Source organism: Malus domestica, chromosome 15 (assembly GCF_042453785.1).
Source record: "Malus domestica chromosome 15, GDT2T_hap1".
In the NCBI taxonomy this organism is placed as follows: Eukaryota; Viridiplantae; Streptophyta; class Magnoliopsida; order Rosales; family Rosaceae; genus Malus; species Malus domestica.
The window spans coordinates 10,492,299-10,517,738 of NC_091675.1; the positions used below are offsets into that span (position 1 = coordinate 10,492,299).

The following is a 25,440-nucleotide window of genomic DNA, read 5'->3' on the forward strand; positions in this document are numbered from 1 at the left end:
ACTATCGAGTACAAAATTCCTTATACTCTTCTCTCCCTAAATTTGCAACAGTAATTAATATTAGATAACCATATTTAAAAAATTAGCACACTAAAAATCTCATTATATACTGTTCACATATATTTTTCGTCCCAAGCATAAAATTTTACGGTGCAAAATAAATTTGTTAAAGTGCCAATAACAAGCTCCTTAAATAAACAAAAATGAAACCCATCGTACTTTTGTATCCCACGGCTTAATTTTGTCTAGTTCTTTCTCTACCAATACCTATCTAATGGATCGTTTAGAGCTTAATCAAAACATTGTGATCGTATCTAACATGGGGCGTAAAAGAATAAACAGTTGCGACTACTAAACCAGTACGACATTAGAACCAAGCTGCAGTTGCTCCCTGATCTAGGGCTTGTTTGAATTTTCTTGTAACACGTAACCTTAGAAAAAAATTGATCAATTCCTCCAGTGTAAAATAAAGCTTGCAGAAGGGGTAGCATATCACACACATCATTAACTCGAAATAAATAGTTCTCTGATGAGTTATAATTTTGTTTATATGCTTCCACACATACTTGCAACCTGAAAATAACAAGTTTTACAGTACAGTTTTATCTTTGCAACGACGTTTGAAACTTGAAAGTACATTCAGAACGACGTTATATGACATATCAAGTCTGATTAAAAGCGAGTGAAAACTCATAATCTGAGGATTACCACCGCCAATGGTAAGGTAACTTAACCAGTTCGGTGTGCCACCACAGGTAGCTTTACCACTCATTCTTCTGCAGCACTAGCAGCACTTAGGTCCACACTGAGGTCAAGAACCTGCTCAAACATTCCGCGTAATTTGGTTAAACATTATACGAGAGACATGATTCTTTGAAACAGTAAAAAGAATCAAAGGCAAGTTAGTCACACTAGTTTGTGAACTTTAACAGATGTCCATCGACTTTAAGGATGACATGAAATGGAAAACAACAGAACAAAACTGATTGGGCGATGCATAAAAATTGTATTTCTTACCTTCCCTGTTATCAAGGTATACATGTTGAGCACATCCATGACAGTGGACTCAAAGTGTGTCGTGGCATCATAACTCTGTCAAACATAAGAAGCCTTTTGTCAAGTGTGCATAAATCATATTAAAGAGTGCCCAGCAGAGATCAAGGCTTGAATATGACTTACGGTTGATATAAAGCAATTGTCCAAAGTGGGTTCATTAACAGGCTCATATCTGTCATACATCTCAAAAAATATCTCATCAACAGGCCCTAAAAGATCGATCCCTGGCCTTAGCTCAGTCTCGGGATGATCAGTCTCTGCGTCTGTTGAGACAAATGCAATAAATTTTCCCTTTGGAGCAACATTGTGAGAGTAGGAACAACAGAAAAGATACCTGTTCAGTCAATAAAGCACCACAAGACTTAGCCTCAAGTAATAGAAAAATACAACAAAAGAGAAACAGAGATAACTCGAGATGAATAACTATCCACCAACAAGCCATTTGTTTACAGCATACGCGAGTGCCCCAGAAAAGCCTTTGGAGCAACATTGTATGCATATAAACTATTTACCATTTCTTTCCCTTACCATAAGAAAAGCTAGTCATGGGATTGTTTTGTTCTAAAGCAACAGTTACATAGGACCTTCTCAAATAAGCAAAGGGCATCCATTGCAACATAAATACTTGTCATAAACAAAATAAAGGAGAACTCACATATCTGATCTGCGACCCAACTGCTTCTGTGGCAGGATAACCTGCACTGAGTGAGATTCATTTGTGTTTGGAATTGGGTGGCTCATGATGGCAATAGCCCTTGCAACCTTACCAACCTTCCTCACCTGTCAATATGCAATAAAATTTCAGTAACGTATGGAGGAATAAACATTTTTCTTCACCCTTCAAGCACGATAGAGAAGATATTATGTTCCTTGAGGACCTATAAATAAAAAAAAGGGAACTTTAACGAAAAGCTCCCAATAATGTTCACTTTAACGAAAAACCACATTATTACACTAAAAAGTCAATCCCGGTACTATTCACTTTACCCTTTATTTTGTCCTTATCGTTAAAACTCAAAATTTTCAAGCCCTTTTCATTAGTTTTCCTTTAAAAAAAAAAACAACCATATGCATGCTGGTAAGGCATAAGAAGAACAGAAAACTAATATTACCATCCCAACACCTTTGAATACTTTACTCAGAAAGATTTACCTTGTTAGGCAAGTAAGACGGATCACAGACAACTTTTTTGCACTTAGCAGTTTCCCCTTCAGATGTGACACCGACAACTTTCCCTTCCTCATTGAACTCTACCTGGCATTATGCATCAAACTCACTGTCAAGACAGGGACAAAACACATAGAATATAGAGTGGAAAAAAATAATGCAAAATGAAAGAGTGTTAAAACCAAGAAAATGTGTAAGGATTACCTTGCACTCAGGCTTATTCAACATATAAGTCCCACCATAAACTGCACTAAGTCGTGCAAATGCCTAAATGAAGCGCCACAAAAGGAAATGAATATCTTTACCAACTTTGAGATGAATTACAATAATGTAATCAAATAGAAAGAAAGATACCTGAGGAAGCTCTCCTAATCCATACAGAGGATATATGTATGGTGATCCTCCTTGAAAACGTGCAAGGGACTCCGCATAAAGCTATGACACAACCACGTTAAACTCAAGTACATTACAAAATGAAACTTTAATACGTGAGAATTTAAAATCAAGACGCATAAATATCATCTATGAACCCCAACCACTATTTACCTTCATTCTCTTCACAGTATCTAGAGCAGGCTCATTCAGGTAGCGATCATCCCTATGCAGTGCCAAAGCATGCCCAATGAAGTCAACAGTGTTGTCATCAAGACCATATTTTCTGTCAAAACATCAACCACACAAAAATATAAACAAATATTCTTGGGTTGTTACATTATCAAAACAAGACCACCTTTCTCTTCTACACAGATTAACCATATACAATAGAAAACAGAGGCAAATCATTGGTGGTACAAATGAGACCATCAAGAACACAAATTATGAGTCTTCTTATAATGATTATAGAGTTCACTGGGAAAAAGGTTAATGCCCTAGCACTTACGCGATCAAATCTCTAGTTGTCACCCTTGTTAAGTTCATTCCCTCATGTGTTTTGGGATCAGTTTCATTATAATCTTGAACATATATGAAGAACTTGCGTGCACGGCGCTTTTCAAACAAACCCATGAGTGGAGACTTAAGTGCCTCCATGTCAGTTGCTGGAACCTTGTGAACCTGTTGCAACAATTGAGATCCCACTCATAAGGTTTAAGATCAAATTTTTAATAGGACCGTGTGTGAGTGTCTTAGTGTGCGTAGTTACTAAATGCAGTTTTCCAATGAGTTAGCAGAACTACCTTTCCTTTATTATAGACAAAACTGCCATCCACAGCTTTGAAGTACAAATACTTGGTGACATCTGTGTGAATGAGGACACGCACTAGAGTGCCATTGGCCATCATAAACTAGACAAAGTAAAACGCAACAAATTAGGAAAACATGAGAACACATATATAAAAAAACTAACGAAAAACAAATAGTGGGCCAAAAACAATGCAAAACTCAAGGACACACACAAACATACCTTAGGGACCATGTCCACATTATAATCCCTACTAGATCCCAAGTGTGCTGGGGGCTTATCATCTCCCCTGAACCTCTTCCATAGCTGCAAGATAATGATAATTTAAAGATCAAAACAAATAACACAGTATAAAATTCGAGAGACCAAACGAGTGGGCAAGAAAGGGAGGAGGACTTTAACGTAGACAGGATATGTGGCAGAACGGGACCTGGACAAGATTAAGTGATGCACACTCTCCACCATAATAATCGTTCCGATCCATGTGCAGAACCTGGTTCACAAAATACAATTATCAACCGTGTTTCGATCCACACTCGTCACATTCAACAGAAAATAAAGAAACGACAAACATACCGAACATTGATATTAAATGATTACAATCATGCCGTACACTTTGATACATTTAACAGCAAAGAAAGCACGTTAAGAGAGATTTGAATCAAATAAGATCCATTAACAATAAATTTGACGTGTTCGCAAGCACAATCAGGAACTCAAATACACAGAATAGTAAATTACAAGTAAGATTTTCTTCTTTTTTTTACTTAATTTTTCGTTATGGTCTAATAATTGATAGCAAGTTGATGTGTTGAGATAAAAAACAGTTGATGCATTTAGATTAAATGAATCAAACATAACATCCAATTAAACAAAAAAAGGAGAAATGAAAATCGAAAAGACGGCGATTGAAGCTAGATCCGTGCGATTGCAACTGCGAATAGATCTTGTCGGCCCAATTGGCTAATCAATCACTCATACAAATCAAATCAAATCAAATCATACAAATCAATGGTGATGAGATTGAGATATGAGGCTGAAATTGAAAAAAAATAAAAAGAGAATAAATAGCAGTAGAAAGAGTAGGGGAGTTGAGAGTGGTGGAAGAAGAGACCTTGAGGCCGTCAACGGAGAGAAGACCGCTGAGGATGCATTCTTTCAGACCCGTTCCCAACACTATGACGTCATACTCTTCATCCATTTCCTCCTCCCTCGCTCGCTCGCTCAGTCAATCGGTCAGTGAGTGAGTCTCTCCTCCTATCCAATCGTATGATCTCAACGCAACAGATCGCAGAATTCTAGGGTTTTGGTCTCACCTCTCTCTTCTCACTTCCTCGCGCAGGTCTATCTATGTCTTTTGCACTGCACTAACAAATAGGGGTATGTATATATTACCACTCCGACTTTTCCTGTATTTATTTATTTAATTTTCCTTTTCACACCTGTAGTGTACAAGATGCTTTGTGTGTCAATTAGGAAAAGCTTAAAACGATTTTTTTTTTGTTCTCTATATTCTGCTTTTGGATGCCTTTAGTGATTTATTCAAAGGAATAGGATCTTTTTCAGATTCTCTTTGCGGAGATCTAAATGATCAATCAATCGTGTCCGTTTATCGTATGTCGTACGGTTATAAATTATTTAAAATTTATAATTAAATATAAATATTAATAAAAACTGATCGCAAACTGTATGATAAACAGACACGATTAATTGATTCTCTGAATCCCTACAAAGAGGATATAGAGAGGATCCTTGTCCTTATTCAAAAACACTTTTAAACATGTCCAACATTTTTTAATGAAAGTTATTTACGGTTTAGTAATATTTTTTTCTTTATTTGAATGTGAGAGGTCTTATGTTCAATTTTTACTAAGGATGAAATTGAGTCACATTATATTATTTGTTAAAAAAAAAACATTTTTCTAATAAAATTATATTTGTCATAAATACTTATGAGTAAAAGTGGTTTTTTTGACAAAAAAAAAAAGTTTTATAAATAATCTCAAATAAGCCATTAATCTAAATTATATGAAGCATATGTGGAGCTAATGAACTTATGCTTATGAGTTTATATATTCGTTTATGTAACTTAGCTTAATTTAAAGATACTGCTCATTCACTAATTTTTTACTTCTCAGCTCACTTTTTTCAATTTTTATTGTCGAATCGAATGAATTAAAGATAATTAATGAACAAAAGTTAACAAGAATGTGTAAGAAGTAAGAATGAACGTGTGAATAACACAATCCAATTTAAAATACAATTTTTTTTTGTAGGATATTGCTTGTATATGTGCAAGAAGTTTTATATCAATAGACCTTGAAGTTTGGTTAACTCATCAATTTGGTTATTCACGTTTTAAATCGATCATAGTCATTTTAAAAATTTAACTTTGCACGTCACTTTAGTTTCTATTATCCAATTTTTGTTGTATATGTGTCTTTATCTCACATGATTTATGATATTTTGCTAACTTATTATTTTGGTCCTTAATATTTCAAATCAAAATCATTTTAGAAGTTTACGTATACACATCAATGTAGTCCATGCCGTCAAAATCATTTTAGAAATTTACGTATCACACAAATTAGGGATGCCTTTGTTCGCTTTGAAATATGAGGGGTCAAAATGATGAATTAGACAAACTTTGGGGAACATTTGCCATAAAAGCAAACAAAAAAAAAAAACCTGTGATAATTTCGTAGGGAAAGGGATCTCTCCGTGTCGCTTTCTCATAATCTATTAAGTTTGGGGATTTGGACAATTGAAAAATGATACAACAGCTTATAACTTTTTAAAGTGGGTCTCTATTTGTAGTAATTTGAGTCATTTTTTTAATGATCTAAATCTCTGAATTTGACGGGTTAGGAAAAAAGGATTCGGAGAGAATTGCTTTCCGACAAAGAAATTAAAAATGAAAAGAAAATGAATAAACACGACAGGGGTTTGGTCTGTGATGACACTGATGAGTCATTCTCTCCTCATCTCCACCACAATTAATCTGAGGTTTCTCTTTATTGAGCTGTTACTATTTATGCACTCATTTTCCATTTTATTACTGCTTCATGCCCTTTATTTTCTCATTTCCACAACGAATTCTCTCCAGTTTTTATAAATTTAGTTAAATTGGTGATGGAAAGATTGTGGTTGGTGCTCTAGGGATGGTTATCTTCTCGATCCTTTGATTGGTTTCCGTTCTAGGGTTTTCCGGTGTTGTGTAACTGCGACTGTCTTCCCTGAAAGACAGGATCCTCTCAGCTGGACACTGCCCTTCAGTTCAGGCATTAACCGATAAGGTGGGGTCTTACCGGCGTTGGTGGGGCCCGTACTGGTGGGTTCATCAGGTATCGCTTAAGCTTAATCTGCTCTCTCTCTCTCTGTAAAAATAAAAAGCATTTGGTATTTGACTGGTATGGTCGCTAGATTTGAACTTGTCTGTCTGGTTTGCTTGTTTTGGATTCTCTTTTTTCCACCAACATGCATAGGAATTTGAGAATTGAGGGCTGGTTTTAATTTCACTGCCTGTTGCCTGTTGGGGATGACTCTGATTTTCGTTTCGTTTGCATAACTCCGATTGGAGCAGTCATCGAAGGCGGAGGAGAAGAAAAAAAGAGAGAATGCAATTTTGTAACCAGCTTGTGCATTAACCATTTGGTTTTGTTGGAACAGGAATCGCCACTGGCGAGCAATTGGTTTCTTCCGCTATTTGTTGTTACTACTTTAAGCTTTTTGATGGTGCTGTTTGGGCAGTTTGTGTGACTATCTGGAGGGAGATTTTTTTTTTCCTTCCCCTTTTAATCTTATATTTTAATTACGGAGAATTGGGGGGAGGTGGGGGATTGTATAGTCTATACTCTAAAGTGGGTGAGATGGAAAAGGGGATGGCACCTCTTGAGGGTAATGATGGTTGTATTGTGGTGAATGAGACTAATTCCGAAGACCCCATATATATCGACATGGAAACTGAACAGTATGGGATTGATAGTTCGAAGAATGGAATTCAGGCTTTTGCATCAGACAAAGGAGAGGGAAGTAATGTGGTATTCTCTAGAGAAGGACCTCTTGCCAGGAAGGAGTCAAGAATGCCCACTAGTTGTAGTTGTAGTGCCAAGAAACTCAAATCTCGGGTTGATTCGGTAGACTCCAATCTGGAGAGGAAGGGTAAAGTTGGGCAAGAGAAGAAACTTAGTAGACAAGATAGGATTGAGTTGGGTCGCATGTTTCAGGGTGCGGTTAGTTCCCATGATTGGGAAGTTGCTGAGAGTTTGATCCTGGTAGCTGATCCGCAAACCCTGAATGATGCTTTGTGCATCACTCTGGATTCAATATGGTTCTTGAGCACTCACGAAGAGCTTTATGGGATAACAGAATTGATTAAGAAGATCATTGTCAATGGTGCATATGACTTCACAAGAGCTGCCTTGCGTACTTCATTTCTTGCTTCGTGTGTTTCTGCTTGTCAGAGCCGAACAATGAGTCTTGCAGATACAGTCACAGTAATGGCCCAAAGGTAAGGTTTACTGCTTTTCAGCATTTGTGGTGAAATATTATTTAGTTTAACATATTGCTGATAAGATTAAATTTGATGTAATAACATATATGTTTTTATTGTATCTTCTATAGTTAATGAGTACTCATCTTTAAATATTTGAAGCCATGTTAATATTTTTGGTACTATTCTAGGACCTCCGTTGCCAAAAAACTAAGATTGGTTAAGTAGTATATTTTTCTGATAGCTTTACCAAGTTTAATTGGTGATGTAGGAGTAGGACGGAGTATGGCAGTGGAATTTAGATATGTTAGCGAAAGCGAAACACAGAAAACTTGAACTCAAACAAAAATAAAAGGTAACTGGAATTGCTCCAGGGCATCACACCCATTCTTGGCCTCTCACCAAAATAATCCCACCGCAGAATTAGAGTTCCAATCTCTGGAAAACAAAGCTTTTCTATTCATTGATTGTTAATCTTAATTACAAGGGATATTTAGAACGCCTTAAACCTAATGAACACAGGAAAGTAAACTTATTATAGGAAAGAAATCCTAATCCAAAATAGAATAGGAAACTAAATCTAATCCTAATCAAACTGGAAAATATCTTGATCCTTAAAAAAGTAGGAAATCCAAACACTAAAACCCTAAATATAAAGATATTAAAACCCTAGAGAATAGAAGACTAAACACCCTTTGATTTAGGCAGCCTTCACTTTGATTCCGCAATTGGTCTGTTTTTGATACTGTCTGTTAGTCAAACAGGCTCATGCGTGCACGAAAATAAGAGCATTCAGTTATTTGGTTGTGTGATCTACCGCCTCATTCTGTGGGAAAATAGGACTTTTAATTACATGGCATACAGTATAGAATCTATAAGCATTTAAGGGCCTACAGTATAGAGTTTATTGTTTTTGCATTCTACTTCAGCAAGTAATTTTCAATTCTCACTTAGTGGGATAAGGCTTTGTTGTTGTTGTTGTTGTGCATTTGTTGCACATGCTTCAATCAGAAACACTTAGAAAAGTCTTTTGTTTTATAGCGATAAATTACATGCCGTGTGTGTAAATGGGTCCATAAAGACTACAGAAGACTTTTCCAGAATTGAAGATGAAGACTTTTAAACTAAAGAGGAGGCCTAGGCAGAATACGATGCATTATCTATCTTACAAAGTAGAATAAAATTAATCTAGTTCTTTAATGAAGTGAGCAAGCTCAGGTTGATTTTGTGTAGTCTTTCCATGTCAGTTCTATGCTACCAGGAAATCTTTTTATGAACATACATGATACATGTGGAAAACCTGGTGTTACACTAATTAGAATTTGTCCTTTTGGCGATACCATGAGTAAATAGAAAGCTTGGTGGGTTAGGAAGTGCCCCACTTGGTACGAGAAAGCTTAAGATGCATCAAATTTCATTCCTTGAAATCCTTGGCTGTTCCATTCTTTTATTTATTCTATTTGAACTACGACAGTGTAGTGCGGTATTGTTTATTGTGTCTGCTGAGCACCTTGCCCATCTATTTCCTTTTAATCCTGGAATTGATGTGCCATTTGCTTTATTGGTTACCCTTTTATTTTTTATAGGTTGCATGAGCGCCTCCAGGAATGCAATGGAGATGAGGTCTTGAAGGCAGAAGCTGCTGCTAAGGTTCAAAAGTTTACTGAATGGGCTCTGAAATGCATAGGCTTTCATTCTCGCTCTCAAGGTAATAATGATAAAGTTAACAACAGCTCATCGGTTGAGATCCAGCTCCAGTTATCAGCGTTTAAGGCATTCATAGATCTGGCTGGTAACCAGCTTTCCGGGAAGGACTTCACCGAGGCCTTTGATGCTGCTTGCTTTCCCCTAACTCTCTTCTCTAGTTCATTCGACTCTGGTTGGGCATCTGGGATCTCGGCAACTGCAATTCAAGGTTTGCTGGGTATGTTGGTGGAGGGGGGCGCAGACAATGTCAATCAGTGCTTCCTTGAAGCCTCTCGATTTGGGAGTACTGAGCTTGTGCGCATCTTATTGCAGGTGACTTCAATACGTTTGTACGTCATGTTAATGTTTAGTTGCCTTCCTAGCTTTCTGATATTATTTTGCTTTACTGCTATTTTGTATTTCGTTTAGGATCAATATTCAGACTTAGTTAAAAAGGTCGTACCCAGTGCACAAGGCTCCCGCTTTACGCAGGGTCTGGGAGAGGTGAATGTCGGCCAGACTTAGTTCCTTTCAAAAAAATATTCAGACTTAGTTATTTTACTAAACCCTAAATAAGAATTAGGAAGAACAATAATTATTGCTATAGTTATATAAATATAACCATATAACCATCATTCTTTTGAATTTTCATTGCAAGATGTTCTTATATATTGATATTCAAGTTTCAAGCACATGTGTGCTAGTGGTGCGCATTGTTTTCCACATACATGTTTAATGGATGGATGCATTTTTGTTTATTTAACATTTCCTAAACTTTTGAATACTTTTCTTTTTGTGTTCTAAAGTAAATTTCCATCCTTTCTTATTTTTCACTAGAGCAATGATAGGAGCAACCGATGCCTCAGTTGCTGTGTCAGTCTGTCTTTGTGGGCAGGGCACGTGGCCAACGTTTTTGTGAAAGTAAAATGGGCCTTCTGATTGCTAAAAGGAATTGACTTTTATACCCTTATTGTTCCTCCTCGTTCTTCTTCATTCAATAAAATAAATTCCATGTTTTCTGTTTTCTGAGAAAAATTTGAAGGAAAATACCAAACCGTTACCAGATTTGAAGAAAGATGATTCCAAAGAAAAATTTATCCAACACCAAGGTCCTGAATGGGAAACAGAGCGGGAGTAGAATAAAGGCAACGGCACCCGCCAGAGATGCTGATCCTGCCAAAACCACCACTCTCTGCCCCTTCCGGCAGCATGTCAGCCCAAAATATCCCAGACAGTGCATATTTGCAGCGGCAAATTCCTACCCCTCTTACCACCACCGTGCACCCCAGCCTGACATGGACCCTGGCCCACCTGAATTGAGGGAGGCCAGTACGCTCTGATGCCGTACTTGGAGAATCTCTAGGAGTCTTTATTCCCGCTGTTTTCCATGTTGCGTTTGGTGTTGCTGGGAATTAAATTTCAAGCTTAAAGCTTTAATCTTTCTTCAGAGCTTATGAAGAGGAAGAAAAAAGAGTTAGAGAAAACAAAACAAGGGTATAATGTCAATTCCATTTAGAATCAGATTATCCATTTTACTTTTACAAAATCCCTGGACACGTCTTTGGCCCACAAAAAGCGATTGACATAGCAACTGAAGCATCGATTGTTACTAGCATTGCTCTTTTTACTAATGTTTCTGTAAGGGAATTGTTGTTGGCACTCCAAAAATCTTATTTTGAACTCCAAACTTTTTATAATTAGAAAGAAAAATACACTTGTAAGGAGTGTACAATGAGATATTTGGAGTGCTAATAACAGTTCCCTTCTGTAAATCTGAAATATCAATATTTTTGCTGACAGCCTAACATTGACATTTTTCATTTTGTTATGCATACTTGATTATATGATTTGCTTATGCATATACACTAGGAGAATTTTGAGAAGACGTTCGTTATCCAAGTTTTAGCCGACCCCACTTAGTGGGAAAAGGCTTTGTTGTTGTTGTTGTTGATCGTTATCCAAGTTTTGCTTTCATGATATATGGTTTGTGTGGCATCTTTGTTCTCATTTTTGTTTGGCATATTGGTTTTGTGTTGGTAGATTGCCCAAAGGAACAGTTTGGATGTTGATGTTGACCTGGCTTTGGGTTTTGCTTCTCACTACTGCAAGATTGGTACTATGGAATGTCTTGTCGAAGAGGGAAATGCAATAGCTTTCTTGGGCCCTCTAATGAGAGCTGCTGAGAGGGGCTGTATGCAGGTTGTTGAGTGGTTTGTGAAAAGGGGCTGCCGAGACATGGAGCTCTGCCTTGCTCTCACAGCTGCAACTTCTAGCAGCCAAGTTGACGTTGCTGCCTATCTCCTTCCTCATGTTCCTCATCATGTCCTTGCTGCACTCAGCATTGAAATTCTGAAGGCCGCTGGTGAACGAAGTGGTGGTTCTCTTGATGGTGTTGCATTTCTTCTCCATTCCGACTTCTTAGGTGATCCTGTAGCCACTTATGCTGTTGCCAACAGTATTGCTTTGTCTGATGATGAGGGAGTAGCTCCCGAGTTAAAGGCTTTTCTTCGTGTGCACTGGTCTCAGGAAGCTTTCTTGGATGGAATAAGACAAGGACAAGACCACTACATTAACATTTTGAGGATTTTAAAATGGGGTGAATCTCCTATCTGCTTAAGAGATCTTCCAACCCCTCTAGGGATAGCGATTGGTTACCTGCCACTGTATAGGGAGTGCGTGAGAGCAGGTGGCTGTTTGTTGTCACAAAGGCTGAGAGGACAGCTTGTTGAAGCTGTTAGCCGGCTTGGCGGTGGAGTCTTAGAAGGGGCAGGCCAGTGCAAAGAGCTATTGGCTGTTCTGGAGCATCATCTTCCTCCATTTTTTACTTGATCCGCCTAGCACCGTGCAACGTAGACGTTCTGGGACTTGGTTTCCCCTAGTCCGCGGCCGTCTGATAAATTTGTAATGGATGATATCAACAGTTCAGAGATGGGGTCAGGTGACAAAGCCAAGGCTTGTCAATTTTCAATCCGTCATATGTTGTTGCCTTGTAATTTAGTTCGTCTACTGTCTACGTGACGCATACATTTCTGAATGCGCATGTTGTTGGTCCATCATTTAAGACAAAGAAACTATGTGACATTCCATAAGAGCAAGTCCACCTCTAAGGACTTTGTGCCAGCACTTAGCGCATTTATACACTCAAGTAAACAGTAATAGACTCCATTGAACAGTAATAGGTCAAAGCATCTCCATCCTTAACAAAAAATAGCCTAGTCCATTTTATTAAAATATTATTTTTTATTTATAAAATAATAATTTTATTTTTAATTTCTGAATTTATAAAAAATAAAATAATAATAATAATAATAATAATATCTAAAATTTATTAAAAAGTTTCTGTATTTTTTAAAAGTGAATTCTTAATTTATTGGGGGAAAATACGTGGACCGTTGATCTGTGATCGGACGGTCTAGTTTAAAAGTGAAATTCAATTTTTTTTACCTCAACGGTCTAGAATAACTAGCCGTTGGAAATCCAACGGCTGCAAGTGGACCACGTCGCCGAGCCCGGGTTGTGGTCTGAGTGCGCCTACCGCGGGCCCCGCCGCTTGATTTCTTGTCTCCTACTCGCGCCCACGCGAGCATGAAGGCCACGCGCCAGTGCAAAAAAACAAACAGGCCAGTCCCTTGGTCAGTCAAAAATGGGCTGGGCTAGAGACTGGCATGGGCTGGGTGCCAGTCAATTGGGTCGGCTGGAGCAAATTCACTGGGTCCTGGCCTATTTTTTCGGCTGGATGCTGGGCAAAAAGTCTTCCAGTGGACTTGCTCTAAGAAGGCCGGCCGGCCAGCTTCGGACAAAAACACTGAATTGAATTGCAAGTCTTAGTTCGCCTTCCCTGTATTATAATTATTCGATAAACGCCGTACGCAATCTTACTTTTACTTTGAAAATAAGTTGTTTTTCGTTCTTTATCTTTATTTTGCAAAGAGAGTTTTCACGGCTCATACCTGTGAAATTTTGGTAACAAAAATACAAGCTTTACGTTTTGCGAAGGCTCGCCCTCAATAAGGATGGAATTGGAAGAGTTGCATTGAGTGATCGGCTAAACAAGAAGAAAAAAGAAATAAAAACGAGTGTTGTTTCTTGTATTGAACATCTGGGTTTAGTACAAAAATTGTATGATGACAGTGAAGATCTAAGTCTTCGAGACAAACGATTTTACTTAGCTAGACGTATGTATAAGTTAAATCCCTCACATTCGATGGCATGAAAGCCAAGATCATAAGCACGCCCAGAATGCCAATGGGAAGCAACAGCAGCATGAAAGGCGGGGGAGGTAGCGGCGGAACTATCAAAGGAAGGATGAGCAGAGTCGCCGCGAGGCATACAAGCAAAAGCAACGACTCCAAGCTAAAGTAGCTGGCCGGCAGCATTCTCCTGACACCTCCTCCACCGTGAGATAGTGTTCGCCGGTATTCTATTGCCTTTCCTTGTCTCTGAATCTGATGATAATACTCTACCTTCGGTCCTTGATCCCCTTGGGAGGGATCTAGGGTTTGGGCACCAGAAATGTTTTTTGTTTTCATCTCCATGGCGCAACTTGTTGACGAGCGATCTGGCAAATGAATAAAACCCTGTAGCAGTACTAGTCTTGAGCGATCTGCTTCAGGAACATCAAAATTCATTTACTGATGCGTTGGTCCCCCACAGATGAAATCACAGCACCGAAATGAAGGAAATTATCTGTCAAACAGACCTAATTATCTCCCTAAAGCTCAATACCTCCAAGGCTTGACGAATGCTGGTTGTATACAAACAAATCTCTTCCAACTGTAATGTCAACAAGAGGCAAGCAATGCAATGCAATGCAGAATGCAGGCGACAATTCCGTCGATCTGGTTCGCTCGCTTCGTGCTGTCCCGGGAGGATCTGAACACTTGGGATACTGCAGGAAACGGCAAGAAAAAAAAAAGAGGATAGGATTAGTTTGATCCTTCCTTCAAGTCTTTGAATGCAAGGCAATGCACAAAGAAACAAAGAAACCGATAAATCCTGAGACGTCGTCCCTAATAATCCAACAGAATACAGAAGAGAAGAATCTCAATTTGAAATCAAAATCGAAATCCAATAACACGCTTAGTAACAAGAATCAATCAATCATCGCCCCTCCTCCCCTCCGAAAAAGAAAGGCAAACAATGAAATTGCTTACTTCTGATCAGAGGACGAATCAAAGAAGGAAATGAAGAACATAAATTAGAAAGGCTGAGGGGCATACAAATATATACATACATACATACATATACCTCTGAATGAATCACTGATTGAAAATTTCTCAGCAGCAGCAGCAGAAGCAAGAAACAAAGGCTTGAGTTTGAGTTTCAGAAATTAAAACAAGAAGAAGATGGATCGGTTGGATCGGGTTGGGTTGGGTTGGGTTGGGTTGGTTTGGACTGGATGAACAATGGCTTGGCGTGTTGGTGTTAGAATAAAAAGAAAGGGATAAAGCTGTTTAAGGAAACGGAATGAATTTTGATGCACTGCATCTGTATCTGTTGTTGCCTCTTGCTATTCAATTCTTTGTATCCCTTGCCCTTTCCTTTGCTGCTACGGTGCCACCCTCTCCTCTCATTACTTTGTCAGTTACCACCATCAAGCTTTCTATCCTTATTTTCCCTTATTAGTTTTATTTTCCCTTTCCCCTTCCTAATGTTTGTTGCCTTGTTTTTATGATTTTCTAGAGAGAGAGAGAGAGAGATAGAGAGAGGAGGTTTGGTTCAGTGAATTGGACTGTACGCATGGACAAGTGGGCCACTCTTTGCTGACATGCAAGTTGCTAGTTTTGGAAAATCAGACTGGGTTACCCGAGGTGCTTCACCCCTGGCCTCCCCCACTTTTCTTCTCTCTCTCATTCCCTTTCCAGAAAAAGGCCAACCCGTTCCGCATCTACTTTTAAAACTTGCAATTTACTTCACCCCTTTGAGATGAGGATGAGCTGGGTCTATTCAACCGTTAAGGGATCAGGATCCTCTACTGAGCAAATGGAGAGCATTCTTCTGATTTGGTTCATCGGGTTGTTCAAATTTTATCTAATGGTTATAATTATTATAATTTTTAATGGAGATCCTTGTTTGTAGCCGTTGGATAAAATTTGAACGGCCCGATGGATCCGGTTAGGAGGATCCTCTCCATTTGCTTAGAAGAGAGGATCCTGATCCACCGTTAAGTTCTCAAAAATATACTTTTAAAATGACTGAAAATGATGCTATAAGTTGAGTGTATGCATTCATTAAGGTCTCGTTTAATTGTATCTTTAAAATAACTAAAAATATTTTTGAGTTCCAAAAGCACTTGAATTGCTTTTTACAAAAATCAGCAGGTATGCGTTTCTTGTCGGAAACAATTCAAATACTTTTTTCATTATTTACTTACATTTTTATTAAAGGTTAATTTTAAAAACACTTTCATCAAAAATACTTTTAATTAATTTTTAAAGAGTACTGTTATTCATACCATGTTTTTATACCATATTTATATATCATCTTAGATGACATCTAATGTGGACAGCCACATCATTTGAAAATTTTGCAAAACCCAAGAAAAAGAAGGAGAAAGACTCATTGTATATCACAATCATTATTTAATTAACTAGTTTTTCTTAATTATTAATTTATTAAATAATGAACTAAATTTAAAATTTTGATTAATTCAAATGATGTGGCTATCCACATCAAATGCCACATAATGTGGTATAAAAATATAATATGAATAACGTTACTTTTTTTTAAAGCATTTTCAAACCGGCACTCATTCATTTTCTCTGCAAATAGCAAAAACTGTTATGGTGAAGTATGGAATCATTCCATTACATGGATATCTCAAGTCTTTAATTTTTTTGTTTTTTTTTTGCTTTTAACAAACGATATTATATATCATAAATAGATGAGAAAAATAAGCTAAGCTTCACAATGAATTAGTAATAATGTGATTTAAATTTACTTTTGACGAAAATTAAGTTTAAAATTTCTCACTTACAAATGAATAAAAATATCGCTACACATAAATACTAATGACGGAGGCCTCGAGTCTTGGTTACATTTGAAAATTGCAATTGCAATTGCATTGGGTCCAGTCAGTGTGCCCCTCCGTCCCCATGGTATTCTCTTTTTTCAGTCAATCAGACAGCACATATTTCATCTGAACAACAAATCAAAATCCTAACATGTCGATTAAATGAAATGAACGATTAAAGATTCAAATTCGTTATCAAGAAACTCTATGTTTTCCGGATCAAGGAAACTTTTATAAAGTTGATTTGGCCGTTATCCAAGTGATTAGAGATCCAATCAATATTAATTAATTAATTAATTAATTTTTATTATTCTGGTTTTGTTTTGGGCAGACGAAACGAAACCATCTCAAAATTAACAAAACCCACAGATACAGCCCACAGAATAACAATAATAATCAGCAACTCTTTCTACTTTTAACTTGGCTCGATCCGAATAATATATAATGGGACAAATATCCACTTGTTTCATTGCAAAACAAGTAATACCACCCTTTTCTTAAAAGTCAAAATCCAACCAACGCAAAAATGAGAACAAAACAAGAATAGGGGGCCCGCGGCACAGAGAGAGAATTGTGTTTGTAGGGCTGTATAGAAGAATGTGTATTATTCTTTTACGTGATGCCTTTATTTATAATAATAAGAGATAATAAAGCATTCTCTTTCATGGAATACAAGTCCATATAGGAAAGAATAACTAGAATAAAATATAATATAGAATTTACACAATCACACTTAAACTAAAAATTTACAACAAATTAAAGAAAATTTAAGAAACACTTACAGTACTGTTCACTTTTAACGAAAAACAACATTTTCACCTTTCCTTAATACTATTTACTACACCTTTATTGATTATTTTTTATTAAAACTAAAAAAAATAAATTACTTTTCGTTAGTTTTTCTAAGTTTATAACATGTATATTGAAATTTCAAAGTTATTAAAAGTTGAACATAGAAAAAGACGAATTAGTAATGTAGAAAATTTATCTCTTCTAACTTTGACAAAATTTGAAGTTTGACATTTATTTTTTGGCCTATTTCGATAAATGGATCTTGTGGTGATGTATATTCCAAAAATAGCCCATGTGATAAAAAAAAATTCAGATTTAAACTCCTGTGGTGAAGTTCGTTGGGAATTAAGTTCAAAATCAAAATTTTCATGATTTTCTCTGTTAAACTACTTCTTTTTGTAGGGCTCGTTTACGTAACAGTAATCAAAATAGAGGAATTAGATTGAGGAAGAATCAGAATCGGATTCATTTTGAAGCTATATACTTAAATTGTTATGGAATCAGAATAAAAATGAAACAAAATTCATATAAGTTGTTTACTAATTCATCTGAATCGGAATAAAAATCAATATAATTACTAAAATGCCCTTATTCCTTTTGTTTTATTTCTTTCCCATATATTTTTTAATAACATTTTCACAAAATGTCATTATTGTAAACCTTCATCTATCAGACTTCCCGAGCAAAAAATAAGAACTCTTCCATCTCCTTTTCCCCTTCACTTTCATCTTTCCCACTCACCCAACCCCTTAATCATCACCCCTCCTCCTTGCCAAGTATTTCAATTTCAAGATTTTATGCGTTTTGAGTGATTTCTTCAATGGATCTGTGAGTTTATTATCTGGGGTTTGGGTGATAAATTCTTAAATCCGATTTGGGGGATATGTGGTTGGGTTTTGTGAGGCAGTGGCAGGGGAGTAAGGCATGGCTACACGGGGAGGTGGAAGGTATGGTGCAGACGATGAAGGTGAAACGCATGGAGCGATGGGTTTGTTGGGTTGAATAGCAGCCGAGCCCCAAATCAAAATAGACGATACCGTAAGAGTGAAGAGAGAGAAAGAATGGAAGATCGGGAAGAGTAGAAAGAGGAGGTGCTGGGGTCGAGCTTGCGATGGAGAAGGTGACGGCGGCCAAGCAATTCATAGAGAACCATTACATAGCTCAGATGAAGAACATTCAGGAATGGAATGAGAGGTAATTTGCAATTTGTAGCTTTGATTGCTTTTGGATTTTCTTACCTAGGCTCTATTTGGATTACTGAATAATGTAGTTTGGGTAGTAATCCGAGCTGTGAATCGTGAAACTATTCGATGTTTGAATTGGGTGTTGGCATTTCATGAATTGGTTTTGATTTCTGCTGTTTGGTTGATGAGAAAATATGGGAAGAACGAAATGTGTGGAGGATTTTGAGGTGGTGGAGAGAAAAGAGGTGGCGGAGGAGTAGATAGCCGCTGGAAATCGGATGGCGGAGGACAACAAGAATATGGAAATGAGTACTAAAGGTGCGGGGTATTTTGGGAAGGAAAACTTGATTCCGAATTGAGCCTTTTCCTCGGAATCCAAATACTACCTTCTTCTAGGTAATCCAATTCTGACAATATCAGGAATTGAATTCCTGATTTTACATAGGGCCTGCAGAACTGTTCATTCCGCTTAAGTTGGTAAACGAATGAATAATTAGGAATGGGGAATGAGTCTCATTCTGCCATATCCATTCCTTATATGTAAACACGCCATTGATTCATTGTTGCTCTCATATAAGATTGTTGGAATTCAAGCTTGTTCTTGGTTAGATTAAGCTAGTAAGCCTTTGTAAGAACATTGTTGAGAAACTAGTTGAAGAGGTTGCATTATCTAACCCCTTTACTTTAAGGGCGTGTTTACATATAGGGAATGGATATGGCGGAATGGAAGTCATTCCCCATTCCTGATTATTCTTCCGTTTACCAACTTAAGCGAAATGAATAGTTCTGCAGGCCCCACGTAAAATTAGGAATTCAATTCATGATATTGTCGGAATTGGATTACCTAGAAGAATGTAGTATTTGGATTCCGGGGAAAAGGCTCTATCCGGAATCAAATTTTCCTTCCCAAAATACCCTACACCTTCAGTACTCATTTCCATCTTCTCGTTGTCCTCCGCTATCCGATCTCCAGCAGCTCTCTGCTCCTCCACCATCTCATCTCACTCCACCACCTCAAAATCCTCCACACATTTTGTTATTCCCACATTTTCTCAGCAACCAAACAACAGAAATCAAAACCAATTCATGAAATGCCAACACCTAATTCAAACACCGAATAGTTTCATGATTCACAACTCGAATTACTACCCAAACTACATTATTCAGCAATCCAAACAGAGCCTAAGTAAGAAAATCCAGAAGCAATCAAAGCTACAAATTGCAGATTACCTCTCTTTCTGTTCCTGAATGTTTATCATCTAAGCTCTGTAGTGGTTCTCTATGAACTGTTTGGCCTTTGGCACCCCATCCCGATCCTCAATTCTTTCTCTCTCTTCACTTTCACGGTATCGTCTCTTTCGATTTGGGGTTTGGCTGCTATTCAACCCAACAAACCCATTGCTCCCTGCGCTTCACCTTCATCATCTGCTCCACACTTTCCACCTCCCCGTGTAGCCATGCCTTACTCCCCTGCCATTGCCTCACAAAACCCAACCGCATATCCCCAAAATCGAATTCAAGAATTTATCACCCAAACCCCAGATAATAAACCCACATATCCGTTGAAAAAAATCACTCAAAACCCAGAAAATCTTGAAATTGAAATACGTGGCAGGGAGGAGGGGTGGTGATTATGGGGTAAAGTGAGTGGGAAAGATGAAAGCGAGGGGGAAAAGGGGAGGGAGGAGTTCTTATTTATGTTGGGGAAGTCTAATAGATGAAGGTTTACAATAATGACATTTTGTGCAAATGTTATTAAAATAAATATGGGAAAGAAATAAAACAAAAAGAATAAGGGAATTTTAGTAATCATATTGATTTCAATTCCGATTCAGGTAAATTAGTTTTGTTTCATTTTTACTCCGATTCCAGAACATTTAAGTAAACAGCTTTAACATGAATCCGATTTTAATTCCTTCTCAATACAATTTGATTCCTCCTCAATCCAATTCCTCTATTTTGATTATGGTTACGTAAACGAGCCCCAAAGTCTTCGAGCATTGATTTGATAAATTTGTCAAATTTTTCTCTATTAAAAAAAAATCCAGATCTTTTCTTTATTAAATTAGAACCTAAAAATTTTGAGTGGAAAATTTACAGCTGCAACTAAAACTATTATATTAAAATAATCTGTCCCACGGCACCGTGGTTGCACAGTTAAGTCGAGAGACTTGGGTCATTGAATTTTCCTTTTAGTTTTCTATCCAACGGCTTCATGTTTGCTCTATCCAGGTGAATATTTTTACAGTTTTCTTCTATAAATAAAACTCAGAATTTCAAAAAAGATATGGTTGGCTGCCCAACAGGATCATCTTCAGATTTTGTTGGTGATGATTTTAGAGATTTGTAAATTGTGTACGTTTATCATACATCGTGCTATCAATTTTTGTCAAGTATTGTTTGTATTTAATTTTAAATAAAAATATTTAAAATGATTTCTGACCGTATGATGTATGATGAACGGATATGATTCATGGATCCTCGAGAACCTCACAAAGAGGATCCGACGAGGATCTAGATTCATTGGCTGCTTCGTAACCGGGGCCCACAGAGGATGCTTAGTTGTTGAGGGTGGAACCATGGCTAATGGGGCTAACAGAGAATTAATGAAAATTTAGTTTTTGTGCTTAAATTCTTACGGATTTTACTACAAAGGTTTAAATCCTATCTTTTATTACCACAAGAACTACATTTTAACTTCCCTATTATTATAGGATTATTTATCCAATCAGGCCTTATTTCTTATTCAATCTACAATGAATTTGGTAAATAATTTAATTTAGAGAGCTTTAATGAAAATGGCTTGAGTCAACAAATATTTAACAAAAAACCATCCCAAAATGTTATTTAACCAAAAGGGCTCAAAGTTTAATAAAAAACCATCCAAAACTATTGTCCACAGATCAAACTTACAAGCTCAACCCACTACAAATCTACACTTCCGTAAATACCCCTAAATGATTTGATATTGTCTTGACTCTTCACCAACCTCAACCCAGCACAAAACCGCCATAATAACTCCCTATTTTCCTATCAAATCAAATTCTCCCCATTTCAAAAACAACCAAATCAAAGTTCATATCAAAGCTGAAAAAGGAAGCATGCATCAGAATAAAACCGCTGCAACAAGTTCCAAGAAGTTTAATGGCATAAACCAGCGAAAAAGTGTATGGAAAAAAAAAACCAAAACATAAAACTATTTCTGGATAACCTAAACCATAATACTGTTTCTGGAAAAAAAAAAAAAAAAGATACAGAACAAACACTGTATCTAGAAAGAAAAGAACCAAAATCCAGAAACAGTGACTTAAATTCTAGAAACAGTGACTTAGTTCCAAAAACAGTCTATGTTTTAACCTTTGACAGTTTCTTTTATTTCATGTATTAGTTGATTATATTTAAGAAACATGATGCTTATTTTGATTTGAATCCAAATACAATGAATTTCACTATTTCTTTTCTAGCTTACATTTAAGACACAGGGTGTCTGTTTTACTTGGATCCAGAAACAGTGACTTAGATTCCAGAAACAGTGTTACTTAAAATCCAGAAACAGTTTATTTTTACAGTTTAGAACCCCATTGTTATCATTGAATAGCATGCATATCTCAATTTTTTTTTCTGGAGAAACAAACGATGAGCTCCATTGACGATGAAATTGAAAAACAGTACCTCGAATACACTATGAATAATAACGATTATCACATTTCAACGAAATAATACAAAATATAAATTAAATAGCATAATGATCTATATTTTTGTTTCAAAGAAAAAGAAGGTCTCCAAAACAACGATGAACTCCATTAACGACGAAAATCTAGAACTCAACCTAAAAAAGTTAGGGGTAAAATCGACAAATCATAATTTATTGTAGTTGAGCCATTTTTAGTTGTACTACTTTAATATGTGTCTTGTACTAATCATTAAACAAAACTTATAACATGATTTTTTTATTAAAACTAAAACTTTTCAAACCTTTTTTATTAGTTTCCTTTTAATTCAATCTAATCCTTCCTAGTCTAATCCTAAACACCGTCCAAGAGTTCACCAAAAAAAAAAAAAAAAAAAAAAACACCGTCCAGGAGTATGCATGTGTGTAATAGTAGTGGGAGATAGATTTGATATGCAGCCAAGCCAGCAGAATATGCATGAATCATGATGATGGCATATGGGCATGCATGTGTGCTGTGGACCTTCACTACCCAATTCAATGCATCTTTTATCCAACACCAACAATTAATTAATTAATCAATTAATTAAATATTATACAACGTGTAATTTGAAAATGTAATGCAATTTTCTTTTCCTGATTGATTCTGAATTGTGTAAATCCCATGATCCCATCCCATACTTTTTTTTCTTTCAAAGGATAGAAGTTTTAAATAAATTCAAATGGAAGCGTTTTCATCAAAGTCAAAATACTGAACAATTATTCTGGTTTCAAACGGTCTTATATATGAAAGTAACCCTCACTCGAAATAAAAGAAGCCACTAAATATGCTTTCTTATTACAATCACAGGTAGCAAAAAAAAAATTCTACCAACCTTAATTACTGTTGTAAACATTGTGTGTCATATAGGCAACCTTCAAGCATAGCATTGTATTACATTGCACCACAAGACATCCTATCCCATACTTGAGAATCTATTTGAAAAGAAATTTTTCCAAGACCGGGTATTCCATGGACACTCTACATATCATAATGTGAAGAAAAAATATATTTTCGTGTTTCTCATTTTATTTATTAAACGTAGAGTATCCGTTTGAATTCCAGACTTCTGGACAAATTTCTCCTTTATAAGAGACATATTTCCTTCCTCGTACAGGTACAATACAACCCTTTTCTTAGCCTTTTTGCCATGAATCCAGTTTCTCGCCGGATCTTCTTTGTGAGGATTATAGAAATTTGTTAATCACGTCCATTCATCGTACGTCGCAATGTACGTTGAACGGATACGATTCAAAAATTCCTAAAATCCTCACCAAAAAAATCCAAAGAGGAAGCTGTTGGTTTTGCCATGCCCTCCTCTGAGTCTTGTCTGTTTTTTATTCCTTAAATATTCGAATTTTGAAAAGATTGAATTATTTGCACTTTCCGCGCTCTCCATCCACTCCGGCACGGCAACCCCATTCGTTCTCCACCGCACCACCAGTAGCAGCAAATTAAGCAAGTCAGGGAAATTATCAAATTAACAACACGACCACTAACAAAATAAAATAAATAAAATAAAAAACACGATGACCAATGGTGGTAGGCAAGTGCATGAATCAAAAATATATAGGATAAGTTAGGGGGTGCGATGGGACTGTCGGTTATTAGGCCTTTGGTCAAAGTTTTTTTTTTTTAAATTAGCATAACTCGCTTTCTAAAATTTAAAATTGGTAAAAGTAATTTTTTGTTATCAATCATTTTAATAATTTCATAAAAAACTCAGTTAAATAAAGAAAGAAAATAACAAAAATACTCTTAATTTTGGCCCATTGATCCTTATTTAACATAGTTTTTCTTAAAAGAACAAAAATTGTTGATGATGACAAACTCAAGTACCAGTTCTATCAAATCCAAATCTTAATGACTAAAGTGAGGAGGTATGTCAATTTCAAGAACTATTTTTGATTAAAATGTCTTATTACTGCCACATTCCTTTATTCTAAGTTCCTACTTAATGTTGATTTGACTCTATCATCATATACCATCTCAAATATGTTCATATGCTACAAACAAGTTGTTTGTATTAAGGGTGGGCATGATTCAGTTTGGTGCGGTTTTGAGTGAAACCGAATTTTTTTGCGGTTTGGTTCAGTGCGGTTTTGGAGCCAAAATCGAAATGAAATCAAACCATTTGGTTCAATTCGGTGCGATTTCAAACGGTTTCGGTTTGGTTTCAAATATGTTAGTGAGTAAATCAAATATGTAACAACCATCATAATCTTATAATTACAACGTAAGTGAGTAAATCAAATATGTAACAACCTAAGATAAGGTTGTTGAGTATTACGCTAACAAGGTGGATAGTAATTGCTGCTTCAGCTTGTGCTATGAGAATTACATTGCTCCCCATTCTTATGCGGCAAATTAAGTTGATAAGGATTGTGCAGTTACTTCCCAAATGTAAGTTTTAAACTTTGACTTGATCACTTCATTAGACTGTTTTGTAGCTTTACTCATGCAATTATATTTTGCCGATCGAATGCTAAAGTTTGGTTTAACCAGAAACAATATTCATCTCGTCTGGATATTTAATAAAATGTCTTTTAAATATATGTGGTGTGGTTCGATTTCGGTGCGGTATTCAAAAGTTAAAATCAAAACCAAACCGTTTTCTTACCCTTCGATTTGGTTTCAAACTGAAATCGTTTCATAACCACAAAACCAAACCGTTCGATGCGGTTTGGCTTGGTTCGTGTTTCGGTTTTGGTTTTCGATTCCAAGTGCCCACCCCTAGTTTGTATACCAGAATCCAGATGATGATGATACAACATACTGAACGGAAGACGGTCCTCTTTGGATCCACCCCTAGGGATTACCACATCCTAGTCGTTGACACTTTACAGGAATCCTAGGTATCCCCACATCCTAGTCGTTCATCGTACATCGTGCAGTCAGTTTTCGTCAGGTACTATTTGTGTTTAATTTTAAATTACGAAGTCAAATGATTTCTGACCGCACGATGCACGATGAATGACTAAGATGTGAAAATCCCTAGAATCCTTACCATTTGAATCCGGATGGGATCCAAATACATGAACCACCATCAATCCATCCATCTAAATAATAAGAAATCGATTTAAACAGCAACCAACAACTTAAACAGCAACCTTAATAATTAATAATCATAATATAGATTAGGTAAGTAAGAAAGATACAGA

The 25,440-nt window shown here is 36.6% G+C and overlaps 3 protein-coding genes across 5 annotated transcripts; 1 reads left to right on the plus strand and 2 right to left on the minus strand.

Annotated features, from left to right (window-relative positions):
• Positions 1 to 504: 504 nt before the first annotated feature.
• LOC103456321 (guanosine nucleotide diphosphate dissociation inhibitor 2) lies at positions 505 to 4,659 on the minus strand. The gene is made up of 13 exons (XM_008396026.4): positions 4,518 to 4,659; positions 3,834 to 3,896; positions 3,626 to 3,709; positions 3,399 to 3,506; positions 3,104 to 3,276; positions 2,770 to 2,881; positions 2,578 to 2,658; positions 2,428 to 2,490; positions 2,209 to 2,310; positions 1,712 to 1,836; positions 1,180 to 1,390; positions 1,018 to 1,092; positions 505 to 819 (listed from the first exon to the last, which is right to left on the minus strand). The coding sequence occupies exons 1-13, from the start codon at positions 4,602 to 4,604 to the stop codon at positions 769 to 771; spliced, it is 1,335 nt and encodes a 444-aa protein (XP_008394248.3). The 5' UTR covers positions 4,605 to 4,659; the 3' UTR covers positions 505 to 768.
• Positions 4,645 to 12,701, plus strand: LOC103400294 (ankyrin repeat protein SKIP35-like). 3 transcript variants are annotated; one of them, XM_029093821.2, is made up of 5 exons: positions 4,645 to 4,783; positions 6,563 to 6,747; positions 7,073 to 7,913; positions 9,482 to 9,914; positions 11,622 to 12,701. In XM_029093821.2, the coding sequence occupies exons 3-5, from the start codon at positions 7,273 to 7,275 to the stop codon at positions 12,408 to 12,410; spliced, it is 1,863 nt and encodes a 620-aa protein (XP_028949654.1). In that variant the 5' UTR covers positions 4,645 to 4,783; positions 6,563 to 6,747; positions 7,073 to 7,272; the 3' UTR covers positions 12,411 to 12,701. The 3 variants fall into 3 exon arrangements, with proteins under 3 accessions (XP_028949654.1, XP_070670099.1, XP_028949655.1); XM_070813998.1 differs by lacking the exon at positions 4,645 to 4,783 and adding an exon at positions 6,265 to 6,409; XM_029093822.2 differs by lacking the exon at positions 4,645 to 4,783 and having other exon boundaries at positions 6,464 to 6,747; positions 6,987 to 7,913.
• A 947-nt stretch (positions 12,702 to 13,648) lies between these two features.
• LOC103456320 (protein AUXIN-REGULATED GENE INVOLVED IN ORGAN SIZE) lies at positions 13,649 to 14,895 on the minus strand. Its single transcript, XM_070813999.1, has 3 exons — positions 14,829 to 14,895; positions 14,307 to 14,469; positions 13,649 to 14,184 (listed from the first exon to the last, which is right to left on the minus strand). Exon 3 carries the CDS (start codon positions 14,114 to 14,116, stop codon positions 13,751 to 13,753), a length of 366 nt encoding a protein of 121 aa, XP_070670100.1. The 5' UTR covers positions 14,117 to 14,184; positions 14,307 to 14,469; positions 14,829 to 14,895; the 3' UTR covers positions 13,649 to 13,750.
• Positions 14,896 to 25,440: the final 10,545 nt, after the last annotated feature.

Bases quoted from the DNA above. Each gene is read 5' to 3' on its own strand.
- LOC103456321 (XM_008396026.4), bottom strand. From the start codon at position 4,604: ATGGATGAAGAGTATGACGTCATAGTGTTGGGAACGGGTCTGAAAGAA. The intron at 2,882-3,103 runs GTAAGTGCTAGG...ATGTTTTGACAG, and splicing joins ACAACTAGAGATTTGATCGC to AAAATATGGTCTTGATGACA. The intron at 1,391-1,711 runs GTGAGTTCTCCT...TTGACTGAACAG, and splicing joins TTGGGTCGCAGATCAGATAT to GTATCTTTTCTGTTGTTCCT.
- LOC103400294 (XM_029093821.2), top strand. From the start codon at position 7,273: ATGGAAAAGGGGATGGCACCTCTTGAGGGTAATGATGGTTGTATTGTG. The intron at 7,914-9,481 runs GTAAGGTTTACT...TATTTTTTATAG, and splicing joins GTCACAGTAATGGCCCAAAG to GTTGCATGAGCGCCTCCAGG. The intron at 9,915-11,621 runs GTGACTTCAATA...TTGTGTTGGTAG, and splicing joins TTGTGCGCATCTTATTGCAG to ATTGCCCAAAGGAACAGTTT.
- LOC103456320 (XM_070813999.1), bottom strand. From the start codon at position 14,116: ATGGAGATGAAAACAAAAAACATTTCTGGTGCCCAAACCCTAGATCCC.